The sequence below is a fragment of the Plecotus auritus genome, assembly GCF_963455305.1.
Source record: "Plecotus auritus genome assembly, chromosome: 7".
NCBI lineage: Eukaryota > Metazoa > Chordata > Mammalia > Chiroptera > Vespertilionidae > Plecotus > Plecotus auritus.
The window spans coordinates 90,202,768-90,227,322 of record NC_137774.1 but is presented as its reverse complement, the minus strand read 5'-3'; the positions used below and the strand labels follow the sequence as shown (position 1 = coordinate 90,227,322).

Below are 24,555 nucleotides of genomic sequence, written 5' to 3'. Positions count from 1 at the left end.
CAATTTTACTAATTTAATTCTATTTTATAATTCAGATTTTACTAATTTAAAATCCCATCTGTTCAGATAAGTGACATTTTATTAAATGTTAGGATAGAATTATATACCTTATTTATATACATAAAATAAAAGAACTCATATTAAAAAGACACTATGGGTCAGCTCGCATTTCAGTATCAAAGCTAAAAATATTTTTAGCAGATTACTAAATGAAGCACAATAAAAAAAAAGGTATATTATTTTAATTAAATGGGCTGAAAATCCACAAACTCCAGGATGAATGGTCTCATTTCTATGAAAAATAAAAATAAAAAATATTTTAATGATAAAGAATATCCTTAGAATATGTTTGTAACTACTAGGTATAGTATTTAAACAAACATTGAACAATAAAACCAAACAGTTACTCCAATAAATTTAATTTTAAATTAGTTTTTATAAAATATTATGCCACATTGAAAAAAAACCACACACAAAAGCCCTGGCTGCCGTGGCTCAGTGGTTAAGAGTGTCAGCCTGCACACCGAAGGGTCGTGGGTTTGATTTCTAGTCAAGGGCTTGTACCTGGGTTCCATTCATGGCCCCCTGGTGGGGCATGTGTGGGAGGCAACCAATCAATGTGTGTCTTTCTATTTCTTTCGCTCTTGCCCCATCCCTTCCTTCTACTCTTTCTAAAAATCAATGAAAAAAATATCCTCAGGTGAGGATTAACAAAACAAACAAAAAAAGAATTTCCTAAAATACTTTTCAGCTCAGTTCAAAAAAATTTGGACATGCCCATCCAAAAGACAAAATGAAGTAAGACAACAAATAGTACCAGTATCAAGTTTTCTTACCACTTAACTTCTGCATCCAGGTGCTTTAAGCAAAATCACATTTTACAAAAGTAAGAGAGTGAGAGAGTCCTTAAGATTACATTTTAGGACTAGAACTCAGCCAGTTCTCTAAAAAAGCATGACAGGAAGTCCCCTTCTTTATTTTCATACATGTGTGTTCTTTGTAAAATACTATAAACTAAAATACATACATATATTTATACACACACACACACAAATACACACACACACACACATATATATGAAATTAAATGCTTCGTTTTTCTAACCTTCCACTGGCAATTCCATTTCTATTACTTCATTGATCGCAGAAGAATGATGGCTTTCTGAAAGGAAAGCAAACAATATATAAAAGAACTGGAAATACAAATAAAAAAAAAATCATTTAAAACAATGCAAATAATTCCAGATCCACCCAGGGAAGTACATGAAATATTTTGACTCCTTGTACAAATGACCCTTTCTTTACATTTTTTCGTTGTTCCTTTATTTGTTCTTTGGGAAAACTTCAAGCATACATAACAGAGATGGTATAATGAAGCCACATGCCCATCCCCCGTTGCCAAGAGTCATCAACTCCTGTGCCCCTGTTTTCTCTGTGCCCCACCCCACCCCCCAACCCCGCTGGTGGTTCAAAGTAAATCCCAGATATGGTAGAATTCAATGAGCAAATACTGTGTAGGTACCAGTAAGACAACAACTCTCTTCCTTCAGCATCACTCCAATATCATGATGACTCCCCAGGTGAACAATTATTCTTTATCATCATCTCATATCTAAGTCATTGTTCAACTTTTCTCAATTGTCTCAAAACTGTATTTTTCTAAAAAGAGCTTTTTATTTTGAAATAATTTTAAACTTACAGAGAAGTTTCAACAATAAAATACAACTAAGATCTGTATACCCTTTATTCAGATAACATGTTAACATTTTACCACTTCCTTTATCATTTGTAATTTTTCCTTTTCCTCCTCCCAATATATCAATATGGGAGAGACAGACATACATATATATACATACTCCCCCGCCCCAACCATTTGGAAGGAAGTTACATACATCATGGCTCTTTATCTCTAAACACTTTAGTGATTATTCCTAAGAATAGGGATATTCTCTTACATGATCACAGCATAGCTATAAAAATCACTGCATTTAACGTTGAGGCAATACTTTTACTTAATCTATCATTCGTATTCCCATTTTTTAACCTATTTTTGTATTGATTTCAGAGAGGGAGGGAGAGGGAGAGCGAGATAGAAACACCAATGATGAGAGTGAATCATTGATTGGCTGCCTCCTGCATGCCCCACACTGGGGATCGAGCCTGCAACCCATGCATGTGCCCTTGGCTGGAATCAAACCTGGGACCCTTTAGTCCGCAGGCCGACACTGCATCTACTGAGCCAAACCGTCTAGGGCACGTATTCCCATTTTGTTAGTTACCCCAAATGTCCTTTGTAGCTCTTCCTTGTTCCATAAAGGATCCAGTTTGTGATCAGATGGTTTTTGTTGTCATGTCTCTTTAGTCTCCTTTAATCTGGAACAGCTCCATAGTCTGTGTCTGACATTTATGGCACTGCCATTTTTTAGGCCTAGAAACCCCTCTCTCTCATTCCCCCATAATAGATGTTCCTCATTTTGAGCTTGTCTGATGTTTCTTCATGATATGATTCAAGTTTTGCATTTTGGGCCAGAATACTGCCTAGATGATGGTATAGCCTTCTCAGGGTATCACATCTGGAGGCATATGATGTCTGCTATAGACTGAATATTTGTGTTCCCCCCAAATTCATATGTCAAAATCTTAACCCCCAATGTGATGGCACTCGGCGGTGGGGCCTTTTAGAAGTGTTTAGGTCATGGGGGTGGAGCCATCAGGATTGGCATTAGTGCCCTTATAAAAGAGATGCCAGAGACTCCCTTGGAGGACAACATGGGATGACACATTGAGAAGATCATCTATGAACCAGGAAGTGGGTCCTCACCAGACACTGGATCTGCCAGCACCTTGACCTTGGACTTTCCAGCCTCCAGAACTGTGAGAAATAAATTCCTGTTGCTTCTAAGACCCCCAATCTATGGATTCTATAGCAGCCCAGACCAACTAAGAGTTCATCTGTCTCTCTCTGGTGATGTGAATTTTGATCATCTGATTAAGGTGTTATTTGATGTCTCCAATGTAAAATTACTGTTTTTTTCCTCACTCGTGCACCTGGCCAACAGCCTGTGGGGAGAAACTTTAAGATCACATAAGTATTCCACTCCTACATTTCTCTCTAGATTTAGCATCCACTGATGATTCCTTTTCTTTAAATCTCCACCTGAAGGTATTTTTGCCATTGATTTTCAGTGGGAGGGAGGAGGTGGGGAAAGAGAGACACATCAATTGGTTCAAACCTGCTACTGAGGTATGTGCCCTTGACCGGGAATTGAACCCAAGATCCTTCAGTCCGCAGGCTAACACTCTAACCACTGAGAAAAACCGGCTAGGGCTGATAATTCCTTCTTGAACCAATCTTTTATTATAATGGTTACAAATGGCCTTCCAATCCCAGCACTCCTGCCGTGTATCAGTGATTATCTGGCATTCCACAGGAGGCAGTAATGGTCTTTTTGCAGTTTGTTTGCCTAAATCGGGATTCCAACAAAGCCCACACACTGCATCTGGTTGAAATGTCTTTTAAACCTTTTACTATAAAACAGGTTTCTCTCCATTTAAAAAACCTTGCAATTATTTGATGAAGAAATCAGCACATGCCCTAGCTGGTCTGGCTTGGCGGATGGAGTGTCAGCCTGTGGACTGAAGTGAAGGGTCTCGGGTTCGATTCTGGTCAAGGGCACATCCCCGGGTTGTGGGCTCGATCCCCAGTAGGGGGTGTGCAGAAGGCAGCTGATCGATGATTCTCTCTCATCATTGATGTTTCTCTCTCTCTCTCCTCCCTTCCTCTCTGAAATCAATAAAAATATATTAGAAAAAAAAAGAAATCAGCACATGTCTTGTCGAGCTTCTACCACTCGGGCATTTACTGCCTTTGACCTTGGAGTGTTATTTTCATATGTTTCTGTATCTCCCACATTTCCTGAAAACTGGTATGTAAGTCTAAAGACTGGATCAGACGTCTGATTTTGGAGGGCAAGAATCCTGGAGAGAGGATCCAAGATGGCGGCATAGGTAAACACCTAAACTGCTGCCTCGCACAACAATTTCAAAACTACAACTAAAAGACAAAACGTCTATCACCCAGAACCACGGGAAAGCTGGCTGAGTGGAAGTTCTACAACTAGAAGGAAAGAGCAAACAGCATTGAGGGGTGCACAAGCGCTGAAAAGCTGAGGTACGGAGACACGAAACGGGCTGGCGACGGGCAACTGGGAGCGCTGCTGTTTTCAACCCGAAGGGAGATAAGCTCCCGATTACTCCAAACTCCAGTTTCTGGGGAGACGCGGGGGACCCAAACTCCTACGGGGAGAAGCTGGACTGTCTGCCGTGGGGTCGGAAAGTGAGGGAGGCTTGCTTGCAGGGCTGCGCGCAGGAATAATTGTTTATTGTGCTGGGGTTCGGGGTGCGGGGACATGGTCCAGAGACGCAGAGCCAGCTTACTGGCAGCCATCGCTGTTTGCCACACCCTAGCCTGGTCACGCCCTGAGACCCCGCCCTGCACAATCTATGAACCCACCCAAGCTCCAAGCAGCGGCTTTAGCATATGAATGGCCTGTCCTATCGCAGCTTAACCTAGCAAACTTGCAGCCCGGGTCAGACAGCTCCAAAACCTCCAAACCCCAAGCAAAGAGGAGAAAACTGTAGTTCTCGCTGTAGCTCCTGCTGGGTGGCCTCAGACAGTAGCTGACCTGCACCCCATTGGAGATCCAGAAGCCAGTGTACCTAGTGGTCAGTGTGAGACACCAGATTTCAACTCCTCACATCCATGAGTGACACATTCAAGAGGCAGACTCAGTGAGCACCAAAGCCCCACTGAAACAAGTCCTGCACCATAAGCGTGTCTCCAGTGCAGCAGTTCTTCCATTATAGACACAGCGGGTCCTCACAGCCAATTGGCCTGGAGGTCAATTCCTCCCAGTGTACCAACAGCAATCAAGGCTTAACTGCACCAAGACTTTGCACTCAGCCCACAAAGGGGTGTACCAAAGGCGTCCACCTCAGGTGATTGGGGAGGCTGAGCTACTGGCCCCTATAGGTCACCTACCACACAAAGCCACTCCATCAACACAAGGAAGCAGCAAAATGCGGAGACAAAGAAACATGTCACGAATGAGAGAAATGGAGGAAAGCAAACTACTGGACGACATAGAGTTCAGAATCACATTTATAAGGTTACTCAAGAATCTTCTAAAAACCGCTGAGGAACTTAGTGAGACCTTTAAGGATCTTAATGAGAATGCCAAAAAAATGGAAAAGGACCAGTCAGAAATTAAGCATACACTGTCTGAAATAAAGAATATACAGAAACTCAACTGTAGATCAACGTACCCCAAGAATCAAACCAAAGATTTGAAACATGAGGAAACAAAAAACACCCAACCAGAAAAACAAAAAGAAAAAGGAATCCAAAAATATGAAGACAGTGTAAGGAGCCTCTGGGACAACTTTAAGCGTACCAACATCCGAATTTTTGGGGTGCCAGAAGAAGAGAGAGAGCAAAATATTGAAAACCTATTAGAAGAAATAATGACAGAAAACTTTCCCTACCTGGTGAAAGAAATAGACTTACAAGTTCAGGAAGCACACAGAACCCCATACAAGAGGAATCCAAAGAGGACCACACCAAGACACATCATAATTAAAATGCCAAGGGCAAAAGACAAAGAGAGAATCTTGAAAGCAGCAAGAGAAAAATGGTTAGTTACCTACAAGGGAGCACCCATACGACTGTCAGCTGATTTCTCGGCAGAAACTATGCAGGCCAGAAGGGAGTGGCAAGAAATATTCAAAGTGATGAACAGCAAGAACCTACAACCAAGATTACTCTATCCAGCAAAGCTATCATTCAGAGTTGAAGGTCAGATAAAGAGCTTCACAGACAAGAAAAAGCTAAAGGAGTTCATCACCACCAAACCAGGATTACATGAAATGCTGAAGGGTGTTCTTTAAGAAGAGGAAGAAGAAGAAAAAGGTAAAGATAAAAATTATGAACAACAAAATGACATCAAATACATACCTACCAACAAGTGAATCTAAAAATCAAGTGAATAAAAAATCTGAAGAACAGAATGGACTGGTGAATATAATAGAATCAGGGACATAGAAAGGGAGTGGACTGACAATTCTCTGAGGGGTGCGGGAAGAGATTGGACAAAAAGCTTACACCTATGGATGAAGACAGTGGCGGGGGCTAAGGGCATGGGGTGGGATGGGGAATCAGGTGGAGGGGAGCTATGGGGGGAAAAAAGAGGAACACCTGTAATAATCTGAACAATAAAGATTTATTAAAAAAAAAAAAAAAAGAATCCTGAATGAGTACTTCTTACTAGATCCCACCTGGAGGCACATAATATCTGGTTACCTCTACTTCATGAGGTTAACATTGGACCAGTGAGTGAGTTAGAACCTGCCAGCCTGATCTACTCGTAATAAAATCCTATTGGCATTTAACGATTGGTTTTAATGGCCACTGGTGATTACAGCTGAGTTGCATCGTTACATTAAGGATTGCAAAATGGGGACATCTTATGCTTCTTTTTTAAAACTTTGTTTTATTCCCCCAAATTCTTTTCCTTTTTTTTTTTTTTTTAAATATATTTTATTGATATTTTACAGAGAGGAAGGGAGAGGGATAGAGAGCTAGAAACATTGATCAGCTGCCTCCTGCACACCTCCTACAGGGGATGTGCCCGCAACCAAGGCACGTGCCCTTGACCGGAATCGAACCTGGGACCTCTCAGTCCGCAGGCTGATGCTCTATCCACTGAGCCAAACCGGTTTCGGCCTTTTCCTTTTTTTTTTGTTAATCCTCACTCAAAGATATTTTCCATTGATTTTTTTTTTTTTTTTTTTTTTTAAGAGAGAGTGGAAGGGAGGGGAAGAGACAGAGGAGAGAAACATCGATGTGAGACACATCAGTTGGTTGCTTCCCGCATGTGGCTAGGGTTCAAGCCTGCAACCGAGGTATCTGCCCTTGGACGGAATCAAACCCAGGATACTCTATCCACTGAGCCAAACCAGCTAGGGCCCCAAAATTCTTTTAAGTAAAAAGAGAGAGGGAGTGGGGAATCCAGCAATCCTTTATTTGCAAGGCAAATTACTGAATCCCAATACATTTTGGTTTTTATTATCAGTGACTCTTACTATAAAATTATTAATCAATATTTGTGTGCCAGCAACAACAACAACAAAAAGCAAAAGCATTTCTTTTATGCTTTTCTTACAATTTTTTCCTCATTGTGAAGTACAGACATGGGCGCAGAACTAACTGATATCAAATTTTTCTTCCAATGAGTGACATACAGAAACCTGCACATTATTGCTGTCCAGTGTGTGATGACTAAGACTGTGGGGCTTTAATTCCCATTCTCAAGACTGAAACCAGAGCAACTGAGGTCTTAATGGAAGACTCCTCACGTATTTCAAGTTGGACACTCACAGCCAACAGTGTTGTAGGAGGGCCCACAGCCTGATGACACTGTTAGCCTTTTGCTTATTTGCCAGTTCTGCAATTACCTGAAGAAGCTCTTTTCCTCTTTCCAGCCTCTTGCCCATGCTTGGTCATATTGGAAGGGAAGGAGCGGGAGGGAGGCTGTGGCAGCAGGGAGTGGGCGGAGAAGAGGCTATTGGGAAGACGGTGAGGGCCAGCCCACACGGATGGGTGGCAATTACAATTTTTCATCCCGAATAACTTTGGGAGGAGAAAATGATTATCAAACAGTATTACCTTGCATATTATATTGATAGTAATTAGGATCCTCTGATTCTTTCTTGACTGACGCAGCTGCTGCTTTCAGAGAAATGCCTTTGAATGCAATGGAAATGACAGAATTACATGTTAGGCCAAACCCACCAACACAGAAAGATGACCAGCTGATAGAACATCCAGGTTCTGTATCGATGAACACAGCAACATTATAATCAGCAAAAGAACTCGTAGCACATCACTATGGACAAATGGCTTATCCATATAAAAATATAAATAACATAAAATAAATTAACATAAAGTCAATATAAAAGGAAAGAAGGAAAGTGGGAGAGACAGATGAAGAAAGGAATGGAGGGAGGAAAGATGGGAAGGAGAGATCTAGTGTGGGGAAATGTCCTGTTTTAAGAAGGCTGAATATATGTGTGCATTTGCATGAAATACATAAACATTCTTCTGTAATGGGATCTGATAGGCACATATAGTCTTAACCCACTACAATGAAATGGACTTGAAAACCTGGGGAAACCACATTAGTAAAACCAAAAGCTTTTATCAGGGAAAGGTGTGGTAGATTGCAAAAAACAGCCACAATATGCTCCCAGCCTGTATGCACACCTGTTTGCAATGTGACTTGCCCACTCCTGTTCTCTTGAAGTGAGGTCACGTCTTCCCCCTTTCAAGCTGGGCCTGGCCACGTGACTTGCGTTGGCCAATGGGACACAGCAGAGTCTTGAAAGCATGTGCATCAGAGCCTGCTGTTTATGGAGTTCAGTGATCCTGTGAACATGCCTGGGCTAGCCTCCTGGAGGCTGGGAGGGGAGTGGGGTCTAGCTCTCCTGGCTGAGGCCTCAGACCCAGGAGCCAGGCCTCCCAGGCGATGCAGCCCAGACAAGAAGCAATGCCAGGCCAACAGTCAGAATTTTAAGAAAATGGAATCACTGAAGCCACTGAGTTTTGGTGCCTTTTCATACAGCAGTAGGCAACTGCTACTGAAGTACATGTGCAAGTTTACCACGAATGTTAATAACATCAAAAGCAAAACTTGTGGCACAGCTCGGGCTTCACTGTTTAGCATCAATTTACAAGCTCTGAGGGTCTTCTGAAAAGTAATAGCTGTTGGTATAAGGACAGCAAGACTGGATATTTAAGGTGTGAGAAGCTCAGTTAGAGCGTCATCCCCGTAGGCCAAGGTTGCAGGTTCAATCCCTGGTCAAGGCACATACAAGAAGCAACCAATGAATGCATAAATAAGTGGAACAGCAAACCGATGTTTCTCTTTCTCTCCCTTTCCCTCAAATTAATCAATAAAAAATTAAAATGTGATTATCAAAAAGGAAAACTTGTTAGGACAACCGAGGAACTGAATGGGCAGGGCTGATGGCCATATTAGTGAAATGGTAGATTAAGTTGAGGAATTTGCTCAGAAATGGGACAAAAAGGTAAGTTGATGGAAAGATCAAAGGAAAGTTGACAAAGGAGGTCTACTTAAGCATAAAAAAGAAAAAAAGGAAAATGCCATTTATGAGCTTATTTGTACACAAGGTGAAAAAATTTTCACCAATTGGTTAAAAGTTGTTGCCACCTTATATGGAGAAGGGATTGGAGGTGTGCAGGGAAAGAGTGAAAGGGTGAAAAAAGATTTTTCTTATTACTCTTATAAGTCTGAGTTTTTAAAAATTTGAACATGCCCCAGCCGGTTTGGCTCAGTGGATAGAGCATCAGCCTGTGGACCAAAGGGTCCCGGGTTCGATTATGGTCAAGGGCATGTACCTTGGTTGCAGGCTCCTCCCCAGCCCTGGCCCTGATCAGGGCTCCTGCAGGAGGCAACCAATCTATGTGTTTCTCTCACATCGATGTTTCTCTCTGTCTTTCCCTCTCTTCCATTCTCTTTAAAAATCAATGGGAAAATATCCTAGGTGAGGATTAAAAAAACAAACAAAAATCCTATATAATAAAAGGCTAATATGCAAATCGACTGAATGATGGAATGCCTGATCACTATGTGCGCACTGACCACTAGGGGGCAGATGATCAATGCAGTAGCTGCCCCCTGGTGGTCAGTGCGCTCCCACAGGGGGAGTGCTGCTCAGCCAGAAGCCAGGCTCATAGCTGGCGAGTGCAGCGGCGGTGGCGGGAGCCTTTTCCACCTCCACAGCAGCGCTAAGCATGTCCGAAGGGGAGCGGGCCTAAGCCGGCGGTTTGACATCTCCCGAGGGCTCCTGGACTATGAGAGGGCACAGGCCAGGCTGAGGGGACCACCCCCCCTGAGTGCATGGATTTCGTGCACTGGGCCTCTAGTAAATAAATAAAGGTGATTAAATGTTTAAAAAAAATTGAACACATATAGGTTTTGTAATATCCTGTCTAATAAAAGAGTAATATGCAGATTGACCATCACTCCAACACACAAGATGGCTGCCCCCATGTGGTCAAAGATCCTGCCCCCATGTGGACACAAGATGGCCACCACAAGATGGCCAACAGGGGAGGGCAGTTGGGAGGAACCAGGCCTGCAAGGGAGGGCAGTTGTGGGCGATCAGGCCAGCAGGGGAGGGCAGTTGGGAGGGACCAGGCCTGCAAGGGAGGGCAGTTGTGGGCGATCAGGCCAGCAGGGGAGGGCAGTTGGGAGGGACCAGGCCTGCAAGGCAGGGCAGTTGGGGGCGATCAAGCCTGCAGGGGAGGGCAGTTAGGGGTGACCAGGCCAACAGAGGAGGGAAGTTGGGGGTGACCGGGCCTACAGGGAAGGGCAGTTGGGGGGGACCCAGGCCTGCAGGGGAGAGCAGTTGCGGGGGACCAGGCCTGCAGGGGAGGGCAGTTAGGGGGGGCCAGGCCTGCAGGGGAGGGCAGTTAGAGGCAATCAGGCTGGCAGGGGAGCAGTTAGGCATCAATGAGGCTGGCAGGGGAGTGGTTAGGGGGTGATCAGGCTGGCAGGCAGAAGTGGTTAGAGGCAATCAGGAAGGCAGGCAGGCGAGCAGTTGGGAGCCAGCAGTCCTGGATTGTGAGAGGGCAGTCGGACATCCCTCGAGGGGTCCCAGATTGGAGAGGGTGCAGGCTGGGCTGAGGGACACACACCCTGCCCCCCCCCCCCCCGTGCATGAATTTCGTGCACCGGGCCTCTAGTTGTATAATATAATTTTAATTAAAGTACACATTCCAAGATGATTAGGCACTAAAGTTCCTACTAACTGAAACAACTGATGAACAAGTGACAGCTGGGCTGTCAGGAAAACATTCCTTTTTCATCCAGGCAACTGAAACCAGATTGGACAGCACAGAATTTGTTTGACATGCTAATGAAACAGTTTTACTGCTGTCTTTCCTCAAGTGAAAGAGAGGGGGAGGGGGAGAAGGGAAAGGGAGAGACAGAGAAATTCAAAATTCAAAATCACTGAAACATTTGTTCTGTGTACACAAATATCACGAGAAATAGGCCGATTGATGGCCTGCTCCCAAAGCCGGTGGGCAGCTGGAAGCAATTGTATTGCATCATGAAATCCACAGTAGAATTCATTAATCTGGAGCATATTTTTGTTTAAACAGAACCACATCTCCAAAGAAAGGCCTCGATAAGACGCCTGTTTTAAAGCCGGAGGGACATGCTCACACCCAACAGCCGTGAGGGAGGCTAAAGGAGGTCTGGGTTTGGATCCATGAGAGGGCCCCTGGGAGAGCTGATCACTCCTCTGCCCCCACTTGTCATCTTCCTAATGGGGGCTGCAGGCAGAACATATGTGCGCTTTGAAAAGCACCGGAGGCTAAGATTAAGTGGGTGAGAGCTGAAGGCATGTCAGGTGTAAGTGAGATTAAGACTCCACAGCTGAATGCTGCTCGGCCCAGACCCACGGCTCATTTCTCTTCACGGACTTGCTGGTTTTACCTACAATAACTAAGGCGGACAAACACCATTACTTCTCAGACTCTGTCACCGAAGGTGGAGCTTCGACTAAGCACATATTTACATGTGGCTGGGAGGGACACAGCCCCTGCAGCGCAGCTGTCGGGGGGGGGGGGGGTGACAAGGAGGCTGGCCACTCATGTCCGGGTTCCCCTCGTGCCTGGGGCAGCGGAGGACAAGCCACACCTGGACAGCTTTATGGTGCTGGTGCACTGCCTCCCATTCTATCCGTGGCAGGTCTCTATTTTCCCTGTTTCTACATCTTTTCTTCTTAGTATTGACCAGTGCTTTTCTTTTGGATTATCTTGGATTTAATTTTAACTTCACATTTTGAAACTGTTTCATTTCATATTCTAGGTTGCTTTTGTGAGCACTGTTAAATTCTAGTTTTAGTCTTTTATAACCAGTTTGTGTCATTTTCATCTTTCTGTGGTCTGAATTTTATGTACTTGACTATTTGGGCTCTCATCGATGTTTCTCTCTCTCTCCCTCTCTCTTCCTCTCTCTCTAAAAATCAACAAAAACATATATATTTTTTTAAAAAGTGGAAATGTCAGCCCAGCTGGTATGGCTCAGTGGTTGAGCATCAACCCATGAACCTGGAGATCACAGTTCAATTCCTGGTCAGGGCACATGCTGGGATTGCGGGCTCGATCCCCAGTTGGGGGCTTGCAGGAGGCAGCCAATCAATGATTCTCTCTCATCATTGAAATTTTTCTCTCTCTCTCCCTCTCCCTTCCTCTCTAAAATCAATAAAAAATATATCTAAAAAAAGAAAAAATAATAATGTCTTCACCAGCAATGAATAAAACCAAAAATCTACGTTAAAAAAAAAAAATCGATGAGATCCCTACTGGGAATCGAGCCCACAAGCTGGGCATGTGTCCTGACTAGGAATCGAACTGGTGACCTCTTGGTTCATGGATTGATGCCCAACCACTGAGCCATACTGGCTGGGCTGAGCTTTCCACTTTTAATACTTTCAATATTTTCCCATCTCTTGATTAAACATTTGAGTTTTTAAGAAATTCTGTTTTTAACCTTTTAACATTTCCCCTCCAATCACTTACTGCATTAGAAGGCTCTTTTCTAGATATTTGAATAAAATATGATTATTCTGCAAATAAGGTCCCATTTGAGGTTAATTAGTGTCCTAAACCCCATATTTTGGTTGATTCTTTCAGATTTTCTGCATAGACAATCATGTCATCTATGACCAAACAGTTTTATTTCTTCCTTCCCAATCAGTATACCTTTTATTTCCCTTTCTTGTCTTACTGCAGGAGCTAGGACTTCCGGTATGAAGTTGAAAAGGAGTGATGAGAGGGTATAGCCCTGCCTTGTTCCTGAGCTTAGGGGGGAAAGATTCTAGTTTCTCACCACTGAGTTAGTTGTATTTTTTTTTTTTTTGGTAGATTTTAAAAAATAAAATCAAGTAAGTTTCCCTTTATCCTTAGTTTACTCAGAGTCATATATATATATATATATATATATATATATATATATATATATATATATGTGTGTGTATATATGTATATATATATATATATTTTTTAATATATTTTATTGATTTCTTACAGAGAGGAAAGGGATAGGATAGATAGTTAGAAACATCGATGAGAGAGAAACATCGATCAGCCGCCTCCTGCACACCTCCCACTGGGGACATGCCTGCAACCCAGGTACATGCCCTTGACCGGAATCGAACCCAGGACCCTTCAGTCTGCAGGCCAACGCTCTATCCACTGAGCCAAACCGGTCAGGGCTATATATATATATATATATATTTTTTAAGTAAAACAAAAGAAAGGAGTCAAATGATAACCTGCTAAACACTGGATTCTAAAAGCATCGGTATACATACCGGAATCTTCCATGGGTTCAGTTTTCACATGGATGGGTCCACAACTGAAAGGAGAAAGGAACCCTGGTCAAGACAGGCAGGGTGACAACTGCCCACAGGCATCTGGAACCCTGAGCTAAAGTTCCCCACATCTCATCTCCATGCTGCCGAATCCCCTTCCCAAGCGAAACTGAAAGCAAAACTGCCACAAGTTTAACATTAACATTCTTAATAATCTGTTACAAAATTAACTGTGTTAACGGACTATAGCGATAGAATCCCAAACATCTTTTTGAATAATTAACATATAGCTGACCCTTGGACACTTGGGGGTTAGGAGCACCGACCAACCACACAGTCGAAATCTGAATATAATATGTCGGCCCTCCACATACGCGTATTCCCAGCTGCAGGTTAAAAACACAGATGACCCTTAACAACATGGGTCTGAACTGTGCTGGTCCACTAGCGGTGTAAGAAGAGCCATGAGGTTCAAACCCAGGCTGTTCAGGGGTCAGCTGTATAACAAAATAAGGAAGACTTTCCAGTCTAAAAAGGATCACTTTGGGGCTAGATGTGGATTGTATTTTTTATCTATCCCTTACCTTTCACTTGACAATGTCATTGCTCTCTCGGCATCTGTTACCACCCCAGGCCCACCTGTGCAGGAGGAAAAAGACACACATTAGTCCCTTTCTGCATCCTGAAATATGACAACATTCAAAGACATATAAAATGAGCCCGGCTGCTGTGGCTCAGTGGTTGAGCATCGACCTATGAACCAGGAGGTCATGGTTGAATTCCCCGTCAGTGCACATGCCCGGTTTCGGGTCCAATCCCCAGTAGGGGAATGCAGGAGGGAGCCAATCAATGATTCCCTCTCATCACTGATGTTGCCATCTCTCTCTTCCTCTTCCTTCCTCTCTGAAATCAATAAAAATATATATATTTTAAAAGGCATATATAAAATTAAAGCCAATACAGAGAGAACAGAACTCCCATCTCCAAGTCAGTGGGGGGAGAGACCATCTCAAACCTGACCCCATGTTCTGGGGCCATTCGTGTGGGCAGAATGGGGACCGAGGAGCAGACTGGAGCTGGAGCACAGGTGTGGATCCCATGTTGCTGCTCACCAGCTGGGTGACCTCCAGCAACTTACTAACATGCCCTGTGCCTCAGTTTCCTCATCTGAAATGGTGGTTGGGTGAGAAAACATGCAAAGTGCTTAGAATAGTGCCTGGCACACTGTAAGCACTAAACAGTCTCTAATGAAAATACAAGTCACTGGCACAACAATCTCCTGTCACCTGCCACCCTCACCTTCCAATCCCTCCTTTGAGGAGTCCAGGAGCTCACAACTGTTCCAGGAACAGACTTTGCTCCCTGAGTAGTCTATGCTCAGAAGAACCACCTCTCGGTGTGCTGTGTGAACTGTGTGTATCCCACCCTATGCCACCCTGGGGCATCCCTACCTATGCAGTCTCAGTATGACATCCTCTTTAGATCTGATCTTTCATATACAGCTATGGTTTCCAATTACATTCAGAATAATAATCTGAGAAAATAAGAAGTAAGCATAAGTTGATCTCTAAACACTTCTGGTAAATTATTATATTTTTGGTCCCCTCAAAATCCTAAGTTCAGGAGATAATAAGGGGTCCTTGATCCCCAAATGCGGCCTCAGACACCCTTCCACATCGCTTTCTGTGTGGTCACATGGCATGGGCTTCCTGGAAGAACGGCCTGTTGACCCCCTGCTTATCTTTGGGGCCCGTTCCTCCATGGAGCCCTTCCAATCACACAATTCTAATCCCTTTGCAGGGATTTCCTCCAGCCATTCTGAGAGCACAGGCCACACCTGGCTCCCTGCTGGACAGTCTCATTCCTCCTCCTAGACTGTGAGTTTCAGAAGCATGGGAACAATCACACATCCTAGACCCACTCTTTTTTTTTTTTTTTCTTTTTAATATATTTTTATTGATTTCAGAGAGGAAGGGAGAGGGAGAGAGAGATAGAAACATCAATGATGATAGAGAGTCATTGATTGGCTGCCTCCTGCACACCCCCTACTGGGGATCGAGCCTGCAACCCAGGCATGTGCCCTTGACCAGAATCAAGCCCGGGACCCTTCAGTCCACAGGCCGATGCTCTATCCATTGAGCCAAACTAGCTAGGGCTAGACCCACTCCTGAACCCAACAATGCCTGGCCCGTGGTTGTGGTCAAAGACCAGGAGGTGACCCCACACTCCTCACACTGCCATGCACCAGGACAAGAGGGGTCTACTGCTGCCTGAGGTCTGGGTGCAGAAACTCACCAGCAGGTGAGCTGGGATGAGGGTGGTGTCGCCACTTTCTAGGCAGGGTGTGTCTCTCCCTGAGCTGTACACCCTGCAAATACCATGACCACCCACTCTGCCATGTCAGAGACCGCCTCCTCAATGAGAATAAACAAGCTTTAGAATGTGCCGAACTTGCATTTTCATTAGAAAAGCAGAACTGATTTAGCAGCCAAGGGCAGTCACTAAGTATGAGAAGCTGTCACTTACCTTGATGATCTGCTGGACCTAGGAAAGCTCTGCAAGAAAACCAACACTATTACCCATGTGAACACACACGAAAGTCAGATCAAACAGCCGAATAACCAACTTCTAAAGGTAATAGAACACCATGAACTAACAGCAGTTAAGCTCTCAGCTTATCTTCAAATACACTAACTGCTATGATGCGACAGAGCCTGTCACCTGTTTATGATGAATGAAATCCCTGCTTTGTTCTCCAAAATCCACTTCAGAGTTTCAAGATCATAGTTCTCCGGGTGCTGAAAGGCAACTCCTTCTGGAAGCCCCTCAACTCCCACAGCCGACTGATCTTGCAGCATCTTCTCATATGGAACAGGCACCATTGCTGTTGTTCCTAAGGCTTTCCCTAGGAGAAGAGGCAAGATGACTTTAAATGGCAGGAGCGTACAACTCCTACCGGCCAATTTCATTTAGTGTGATGAACACAGGTGGTGACATCATTTGAAGATACATTAGAAGCATAAGGTACCCTATTTCTTTATATCCGAAATTAGAAAAATTACCAACCAAAGGGCCAAAATAAAATATTTATAATATTTAAACCTTCATATAAGAAAGAGAAAAGAATAGGTTTTTATCTCCATTCTCTCGGAAGATGTGCAATTTGGGGTACTCTGCCTGGCACACCCAGGGCTGCAGAGAGCACACATGGTTATTCAGGCTGCTGGATAGAGCCTCCACTCCAAGTGTTATTGTCCCTGTGTCACACCGAACAAGTCAGGCCAACTTGCCTGTGGAAAAGTTATGAGGTCAACATGGCCTCATGTCACCATTGGGGCCACGTATCTTTCTACACTGGCCCACCAGCCCAGCGGTGCCGGAGCCCCCTTTCTCATAGACAAGTGTAGCCTGAGAGCCCAAGATCCCTTGTGCTGGGGGTCCCCAAAGTCCAATGCTCACAGGGACTTGCAGGTCAATAAATGTGTGCAGCTGTCTAGGAATGATAAATAAGGCCCTAAGATGCTAAGGTGCTTATATTGAAAATAAGTATACCAGTATAACACCTGTATAGTTACTTGGTTATCTAGCTTTTTTTTGCTTGTTAATCCTCACCTGAGGATATTTTTTCCATTGATTTTTAGAGGGAGTGGAAGAAAGAAAGGAGGGGGGAGAAACATCGATATGAGAGAAGACACATTGATGGCTGCCTCCCATATGAGCCCTGGCTGGGACTGGAGCTTGAACCTGCAACCCAGGTATGAGACCCTTTGGTGCAGGGGCCGATACTCTATCCACTGAGCCATGCTGGCCAGGGCTCGTTATCTAGCTTTTTAAAACACTGTGTAGGTATTTTTAAAAAATCCCTGTCTTAAGATGTGGGTAGGTGGAGAGACAGATGAGGGTGAGGCTGGTGACCAAGCAACAATAAAAATCTTTAATAACTGAGTTGGCCAAGGAGTGGGGGGCAACTGGGGCTCCCTAAAATGGGAGCCAACACTGAAGTCTGATCAATCGAGAGGTTTCGATGGACCAGAAAAAACCAAGTTGTCTTCAGTAAGAAAACTTGAGCTGGTACTTAATTAAGGACCGCTCTTTGCTTGATGAGAATGTGGGTGTTCAGATGTTAGAAATCGTCTAAATAATCACACCAATAAGATGGCCTAACACTCCACAGTGAACTATTCGGAGAATTAGTGCTTCACATTAACGCACTTTACCATAACACAAGCAGAAATAGTCCTCCACTGCTTTCCTGAGGATTTCCGTTTCTCCCGAGTTGAGCTGCAGCCCTTTCACAGGGCTCAGTGGTTTGGTCTCAGGCAGGTCTTCCGCAGCGCCTGTGAACGAGTCATCGGCACAGTCAGTACCCAGGCACTTGTACCGTGCAGGTCCTTAATCTCTATGCTTCTGGCATATGGAAAGGAAAAAGGGGGAAAGAGTACTAGACATAAAACAAGATCTTTGTCTATTTAAATAAAATCAAAGAACAAGCTACTTGTGATGATCAGGATAATATTACATGATGAGCATCTCTGAAATGAATCTATTGCTAAAGAATTGTGATTCAACACACAAGGAAATAGTAGTAGCTCAAAGGAAATTATTTTTAAGCAGACATGATGTTTGCTATAGTTATATTTGCTATCAGTCATTGTGTAGGACGACCCTCACCACTGCACACGTTCAGGACCAGCTAGGCCCCTATCCTCCCCCGAACCGGCGCCCTATCAGCTGCTACTCCAAAAGTTTTGAAACTGGTGGTTTTAATCAGGGCTAGTCAGGAGAGAGAAACCACAGGTTAATTTGAACAGGGAAAGTGTAGTAAGATTCATTAACTAGTAACAAGGGGTTGACTACTAAGGGGTAATGAGAACTCAACACACAGCAGCTTGGAATGGGAGCAGCCCTACTGCTGCTGAGGAAGGAGCCAATCGGGAAGAGGGTCCCACAGGGACCCTGTGGATCAGGAAGAGAGATACAGAGCTCTCTGGGGTGGATGCAGCCATGGCCTACCCGAGGGTGGAAAGTGGCCTGGGGTGCAGCAAGCTGTAGCCAGCAAGCAGGGACCCACCCACTGGAGTTACTGGTGGCAACCATGGGCAAGTTGCCCCCAGGAGCCTGCAAGGCTTGCTGGGTGTTGCAAAGAAGCTGTGCTCTGGGGCGCTGGTGAAACTCTGAAACCACCTGCGGGTGATGCCAACAGAACTCGCTGGGAAGTCACTCTCTGGGGCACTGGAGGGCCTCCCTGGGAAACTGCCTGGGGCGGGGGTGAGTGGGTGGGGAGGTGTGTTGCTGATTCACTGGGAAGCCTCCTTCTGGAACTTCCTAAGACTTCTGTGAGACTTGCTGGGAAGCCAGCACGGGTGCCAGTGGAACTGACTGGACACTGAGTGTGGTAGGGGAGCTATTGGGAATCCCAACTGCTGCTGGTCACCAGGTGCCACAGGCACAGCAGGTGAGAACCCTTTGGTATCAGGAAGAGATGCTCCTTCCCCAGGGCACCTCCCCGATCTCTTCCGACAAAGCACACAAGGTGCCAGCTGCCACGGAGGATGCTTACAGGGCCCAGCTCCAGTTCCCAGACAGGGCAGAGAGGATGGACTGGAGAGCAATAACCTGACAGCTGTCACACAGCGATACCTTGAGCTAGAGAGGCCCATATGATGGAGTCATGTTCTAAGGTCAAATGTAAAGCAAGAACTGTGGCCGGGCAAAAGTATACCTGAACACCCTCAGTCATCCATTAGGTTCAGATTATAGAGTTCTGTGTATACAATTCTGCAAAGCAATTCTTATGCACATTTACATGTTAGAACCAGCCAGCTAGGCTAACAGCAGGACGCAGTTGAAAACCTATGTGTGTTTGGTCATTGAAACAATTCTGGCTTACAGGTGAAGAGGTGAACAGAGTGGTAGAGTTGACTCTAGGGGCCAGGAAACAATGGGCCAGATCCTGCACACACTCTGCTGGCTGTGTATGACCTGTGAGCTAAAAATCCTATCTAATAAAAGAGTAATATGCAAATTAACCCTCACTCCGCTACACCCACAAAACATGCCCACCAGCCACGCCCACCAGCCAATCAGGAGCAAATATGCAAATAAACCCAACCAAGATGGCTACGGCCACAGAGGGAGGCTTGGGTTTCTGCGGCAATGGAGGAAGCCAAGCTTTCTGCTTGCCCTTGCCGGCCCAGGCCTCCACTCAAGGCTACAAAGTTTCAATGATAGAAGATACATAAACCCAAACAGAAATGGTGGCAGCCACGGAGCTGGAAAGAGCAGGAGGCTCAGGTTGCCCCTGGCGATGGAGGAAGCCAAACTTTCCGCACACCCTGGCCGGCCCAGGCCTCGCTTAAGGCTACAAAGTTTCAATTATAGAAGATACGTGAATCCCAATAGATATGGCAGCCGCCATGGAGCAAGCAGAAGGCTTGGCTCTGCTCCAGGCTACAAAGTTTCAATTGTAGAAGATAAATAAACCCCAGATACCAGGGCCTCCGCTTGGGTCACCAGGGGGCGTGGCTGGCCTGCAAACCACCACAGGCCCCTCGCCCAGGCCACCCCATGCCCCAAAGGAACCCCCACCCTGATCCGGGACACCCTTCAGGGCAAACCAGCTGGCCCCCACCCATGCACCAGGCCTCTATCCTATCTAATAAAAGAGTAATATGCAGATTGACCATCACTCCAACACACAAGAGGGCTGCCCCCATTGGTCAAAGATCCTGCCCCCATGTGGACACAAGATGGCCACCACAAGATGGCCAGCAGGGGAGGGCAGTTGGGAGGGACCAGGCCTGCAAGAGAGGGCAGTTGTGGGCGATCAGGCCAGCAGGGGAGGGCAGTTGGGAGGGACCAGGCCTGCAAGGGAGGGCAGTTGTGGGCGATCAGGCCAGCAGGGGAGGGCAGTTGGGAGGGACCAGGCCTGCAAGGGAGGGCAGTTGTGGGCGATCAGGCCAGCAGGGGAGGGCAGTTGGGAGGGACCAGGCCTGCAAGGGAGGGCAGTTGGGGGGTGATCAAGCCTGCAGGGGAGGGCAGTTAGGGGTGACCAAGCCGGCAGAGGAATGAAGTTGGGGGCAACCAGGCCTGCAGGGAAAGGCAGTTGGGAGGGACCCAGGCCTGCAGGGGAGAGCAGTTGGGGGGGACCAGGCCTGCAGGGGAGGGCAGTTAGGGGTGACCAGGCCTGCAGGGGAGGGCAGTTAGGGGAAAACAGGCTGGCAGGGGAACAGTTAGGCATCAATCAGGCTGGCAGGGGAGTGGTTAGGGGGTGATCAGGCTGGCAGGCAGAAGTGGTTAGGGGCAATCAGGAAGGCAGGCAGGCGAGCAGTTGGGAGCCAGCAGTCCTGGATTGTGAGAGGGATCCCAGATTGGAGAGGGTGCAGGCTGGGCTGAGGGACACACACACCTGTGCACGAATTTCGTGCACTGGGCCTCTAGTGGTTTTATATTTTGAAATGGTTAAAAGAGTTTGAAAGCAGAGTATCATTCATGACACATAAAAATCATATGAAATTTGAAGTTCAAATTTCAGTGTCTGTAACTAAGGCTTTCTTGGCCACGCTCATTCATTTGGCTATTACTCAGTTTTGCTTTCCCACCGCAATAGCAAGCTGAGTGGCTGCAACAGACTGTAATACCCCACAGAGACTAACCTATGTCCTCTCTGCCCCATTAAAGAAAAGGTTTGCCAAGTCCTGCTTTACTCTGTATTGTTTCCTATTAAGCACCTATAACACAAATATAGGTTGATTCTAAATTTCTGTTGTTCTGAGTATTCAACTAGTGAATGAACACTTACACCACAGGGAGTTGGTTTCTAGTTTCAGAGGGGAGGTAAATGTGTTGTTGCTTTTGCTTTTTTGCTATTCCACGGTAATCTTTCCTTACTTCCCTGACAACTTCTAAAGAAACAAACATCACCTATTCAAGAATCACATCCGATATTCCAGTTCCAGTACTGGCAGAGAAGTGTGTACTTGCCAATAACAATGATAGGCTCTGGAAAAAATACTAAAACCAAGTATCTGAAGGCACTGAAGTACAACCGAAACCAGGCAGAGACTGGGAGGAATGCTGTCTTTGAAGAAAGGGAAGCTTACGCAGATGGAGATTCTCGCTGAGCTGGCTATTCAAATCTATGTCACATGTCAGGACTGTCACCGTGGCCAGAAACTGATGGGGAAATCCTGGAACGGAGCGAGTCACAGAGGTGGGAGACCCAATGTCTTCATAGAAATTTCCCTCAAATTCTTGATTGGCCCCACAACTGTCAGCATAGGGTGAGACTTTAAGGAAAAGCAACAAGCTAAAGGGCTGAGCAGAGATTTAAACAGCTGTGTGGTGCTAGAAAGACAGAGTTTAGAATTCAAGTTCTACTAAGTTAGAGAAGCTTGATAAACACCTTGTGAAACTAATGGGTACACCCCAGGAGTAAGGGTCACACTTGAAGACAAAGAGTGATGCCGTAGGACAAAAAGCAAAATTTACACTGGCTCCCCAAAGGGTCAAGGTGACCTGCCAGTAATTTAACTGCCTTCCAAAAAAAGAGAGCAAGACTATTTAGCAGATATTTATAACATACCATACACAATACCCAGTATAAAATAAAAAATTAGTAGAAATGTAAACAAGCAGGAAAATGTGATCCATGATGAAGAGAAAGAAAAAAATAGAAGCAGGACCATTAATGACCCAGATGTTGAAATGATCAGATAAGGATTTAAAACAACTGCTTTAAATACATTTAAGAATTTCCAGGGGAGCTGAATAAATGGGTGAGTATATGGGGAATCCCTACAGAGAAATGAAAATGCTAACAAAAAAGAAAGAGAGCCAACACTGGTTTGGCTCAGTGGATAGAGCGTCGGCCTGTGGACTGAAGGGTCCCGGGTTCAATTCTGGTCAAGGGCATGTACCTTGGTTGCGGGCACATCCCCAGTGGGAGGTGTGCAGGAGGCAGCTGATCGATGTTTCTCTCTCATCGATGTTTCTAGCTCTCTATCCCTCTCCCTTTCTCTCTGTAAAAAATCAATAAAATATATTTTAAAAAAAAAAAAAAAAGAAAGAGAGAGGAGAAAATAGAATTCTAGAAGTAAAAAATAATCGGAAATGAAATTTTCACAGGAAGGAGTTAACAGCAGCACACTGTTGAAGAAAGAATCAATGTCCTCAAAGAAAGGTAACAGAAACAATCCAATCTAAAGCTTGAATAGAAAAAGAAAAAAAAAGGGAACAGAGCCTTACTGACCTGTGGGACATCAAATTTTCTTCTAACTGTGTAAATGAGGAAGACACGGATCAGAATAAATATTTGAAGAGATAATGGCCAAAATGTCCACAATTGATGATAACCACAAATAGACATATCATGGACAAATTGCCAAAAACCAAAGATTAAACAACCTAAAGGAAATGACACGTTACCTTCAGAAGAACAAAAGTTAGAATTCTAAGCTGACTTTGTATCTAAAACAACGGAAGCCTGAAGGCCATGGAATAAAACTTTCAAAGGGCTGAAAGAAAAAATTGTCAAGTTAGAATTCCATATCAAGTAAATACATTCTTCAAAAACAAAAGCAGGAGAGTGATGTTGGCAATATGGCAGACGAAGAAGCAACAGCAAATTAACAAAATGTAGACCAGAACATCTCTGTGAGAACTCCACCGAACAGCTGAGAAGCCACAGCACCTAAGCCATTGAAAAACCAAGAAGGGATTGCAGTATAAGGGGAGGAAAATTCCTGGCATTTGGTGTGTCAATTTGTGCTTGGCACCGCATAGTTGCAGAGCAACTGGGAGGAAACCCCCATGCTGGGGCTCCTCCTTTGGGATGGAAACAAAAGAGTGGACCGTGTGGCCAACATTCTGCCTTGTCTGGGAGCTGCAGGAGGAAGTGGTTTCTGTTTTGTCTCACTCCCGCACTGATGGGATCTGTACTACAGTTTGGTGGCTGCTGAAAGCAGGTCAGCAGCATGTTAGAGCTGCAGTTCTGTGGGCAGACACCAGGGGGAGAAAGATATTTAAAAAGGTTAGAGAGGTCCTAGAACAGCCGGCAGGATGACTGGTGAAGGTCTTCCCCTGCACAGAGCCAGTATGCAAAGCCTGGGAGGGGTGGTTATTTTTCAAATGCCCAAATTCCAGAAAAGAAATTACAAGGCATACACAGAAACAGGCCCAATCAAAGGAACAAAATAAAAATCCAGAACAATCCTAAAGAAATGCAGACCTACGGACTGCCTGACAAAGAATCTATCTAGCCCTGACCGGTTTGGCTCAGGAGATAGAGCGTCGGCTTGCGGACTGAAAGGTCCCAGGTTCGATTCCGGTCAAGGGCATGTACCTTGGTTGCGGGCACATCCCCAGTAGTAGGTGTGCAGGAGGCAGCTGATCGATGTTTCTCTCTCATCAATGTTTCTAACTCTCTATCCCTTCCCCTTCCTCTCTGTAAAAAAATCAATAAAATATATTAAATAAAAAAGAATCTATTTATATAAAATCCTAATATGCAAATTGACCAAACGGCAGAAAGACCGGTCGCTATGACGTACATTGACCACCAGGGGGTAGAGGCTCAACGCAGGAGCTGCCCCCAGCCTGCAGGCCCCAACCAGCGGTAGCAGTAGGGGGTGGGGCCAGCAAGCGGGTGGTGCCAGGCCAGCCAAGGCGGGTGTGAGCGGAGGCCCCAATCACCCCGCCAGTCGCCCCACAGACTGGCTCTGATCACCGACCAGGCCTAGGGACCCCACCCATGTGTGAATTTTCATGCACTGGGCCTCTAGTTCAAAATAACTGTCATAAGGTCATAACACAAAGATGCTCAATGAGCTGAAAGGGAATATACACAACTAAATGATACATGAACAAAATGAGAATATTGACAAATATGGAAACTATAAAAAGAACCAAAGAGCAATTATGGAGCTGAAAAATACAAGAATTGAACTGAAAAATTAATTAGAGGTGTTCAACAGACTACTTGATCAGGCAGAGAAATAAACTCAAAAACAAGTCTTTAAAGTCATTGAGTTAGAGAAGCAAAAAGAAAAAAATGAAAAAAAAAAGTGAAGAAAGGATAAAGAACTATGGAAC

General features: G+C 45.0%; 1 protein-coding gene across 4 annotated transcripts in view; it reads right to left on the bottom strand.

Annotated features, from left to right (window-relative positions):
• LOC308252953 (general transcription factor II-I repeat domain-containing protein 2) overlaps window positions 1-24,555 on the bottom strand; it is a 583,288-nt gene that overhangs the window by 9,386 nt on the left and 549,347 nt on the right. For all 4 annotated transcript variants that reach the window (XM_080677905.1, XM_080677904.1, XM_080677902.1 and 1 more), the window contains exons 5-11: window positions 17,682-17,801; window positions 16,186-16,369; window positions 15,991-16,019; window positions 14,049-14,103; window positions 13,465-13,508; window positions 7,724-7,801; window positions 1,106-1,162 (exon numbers count right to left, since the gene is read on the bottom strand). In XM_080677905.1, the coding sequence (XP_080534031.1) occupies window positions 1,106-1,162; window positions 7,724-7,801; window positions 13,465-13,508; window positions 14,049-14,103; window positions 15,991-16,019; window positions 16,186-16,369; window positions 17,682-17,801 (567 nt within the window). The remainder of the gene's footprint in view (window positions 1-1,105; window positions 1,163-7,723; window positions 7,802-13,464; window positions 13,509-14,048; window positions 14,104-15,990; window positions 16,020-16,185; window positions 16,370-17,681; window positions 17,802-24,555) is intronic.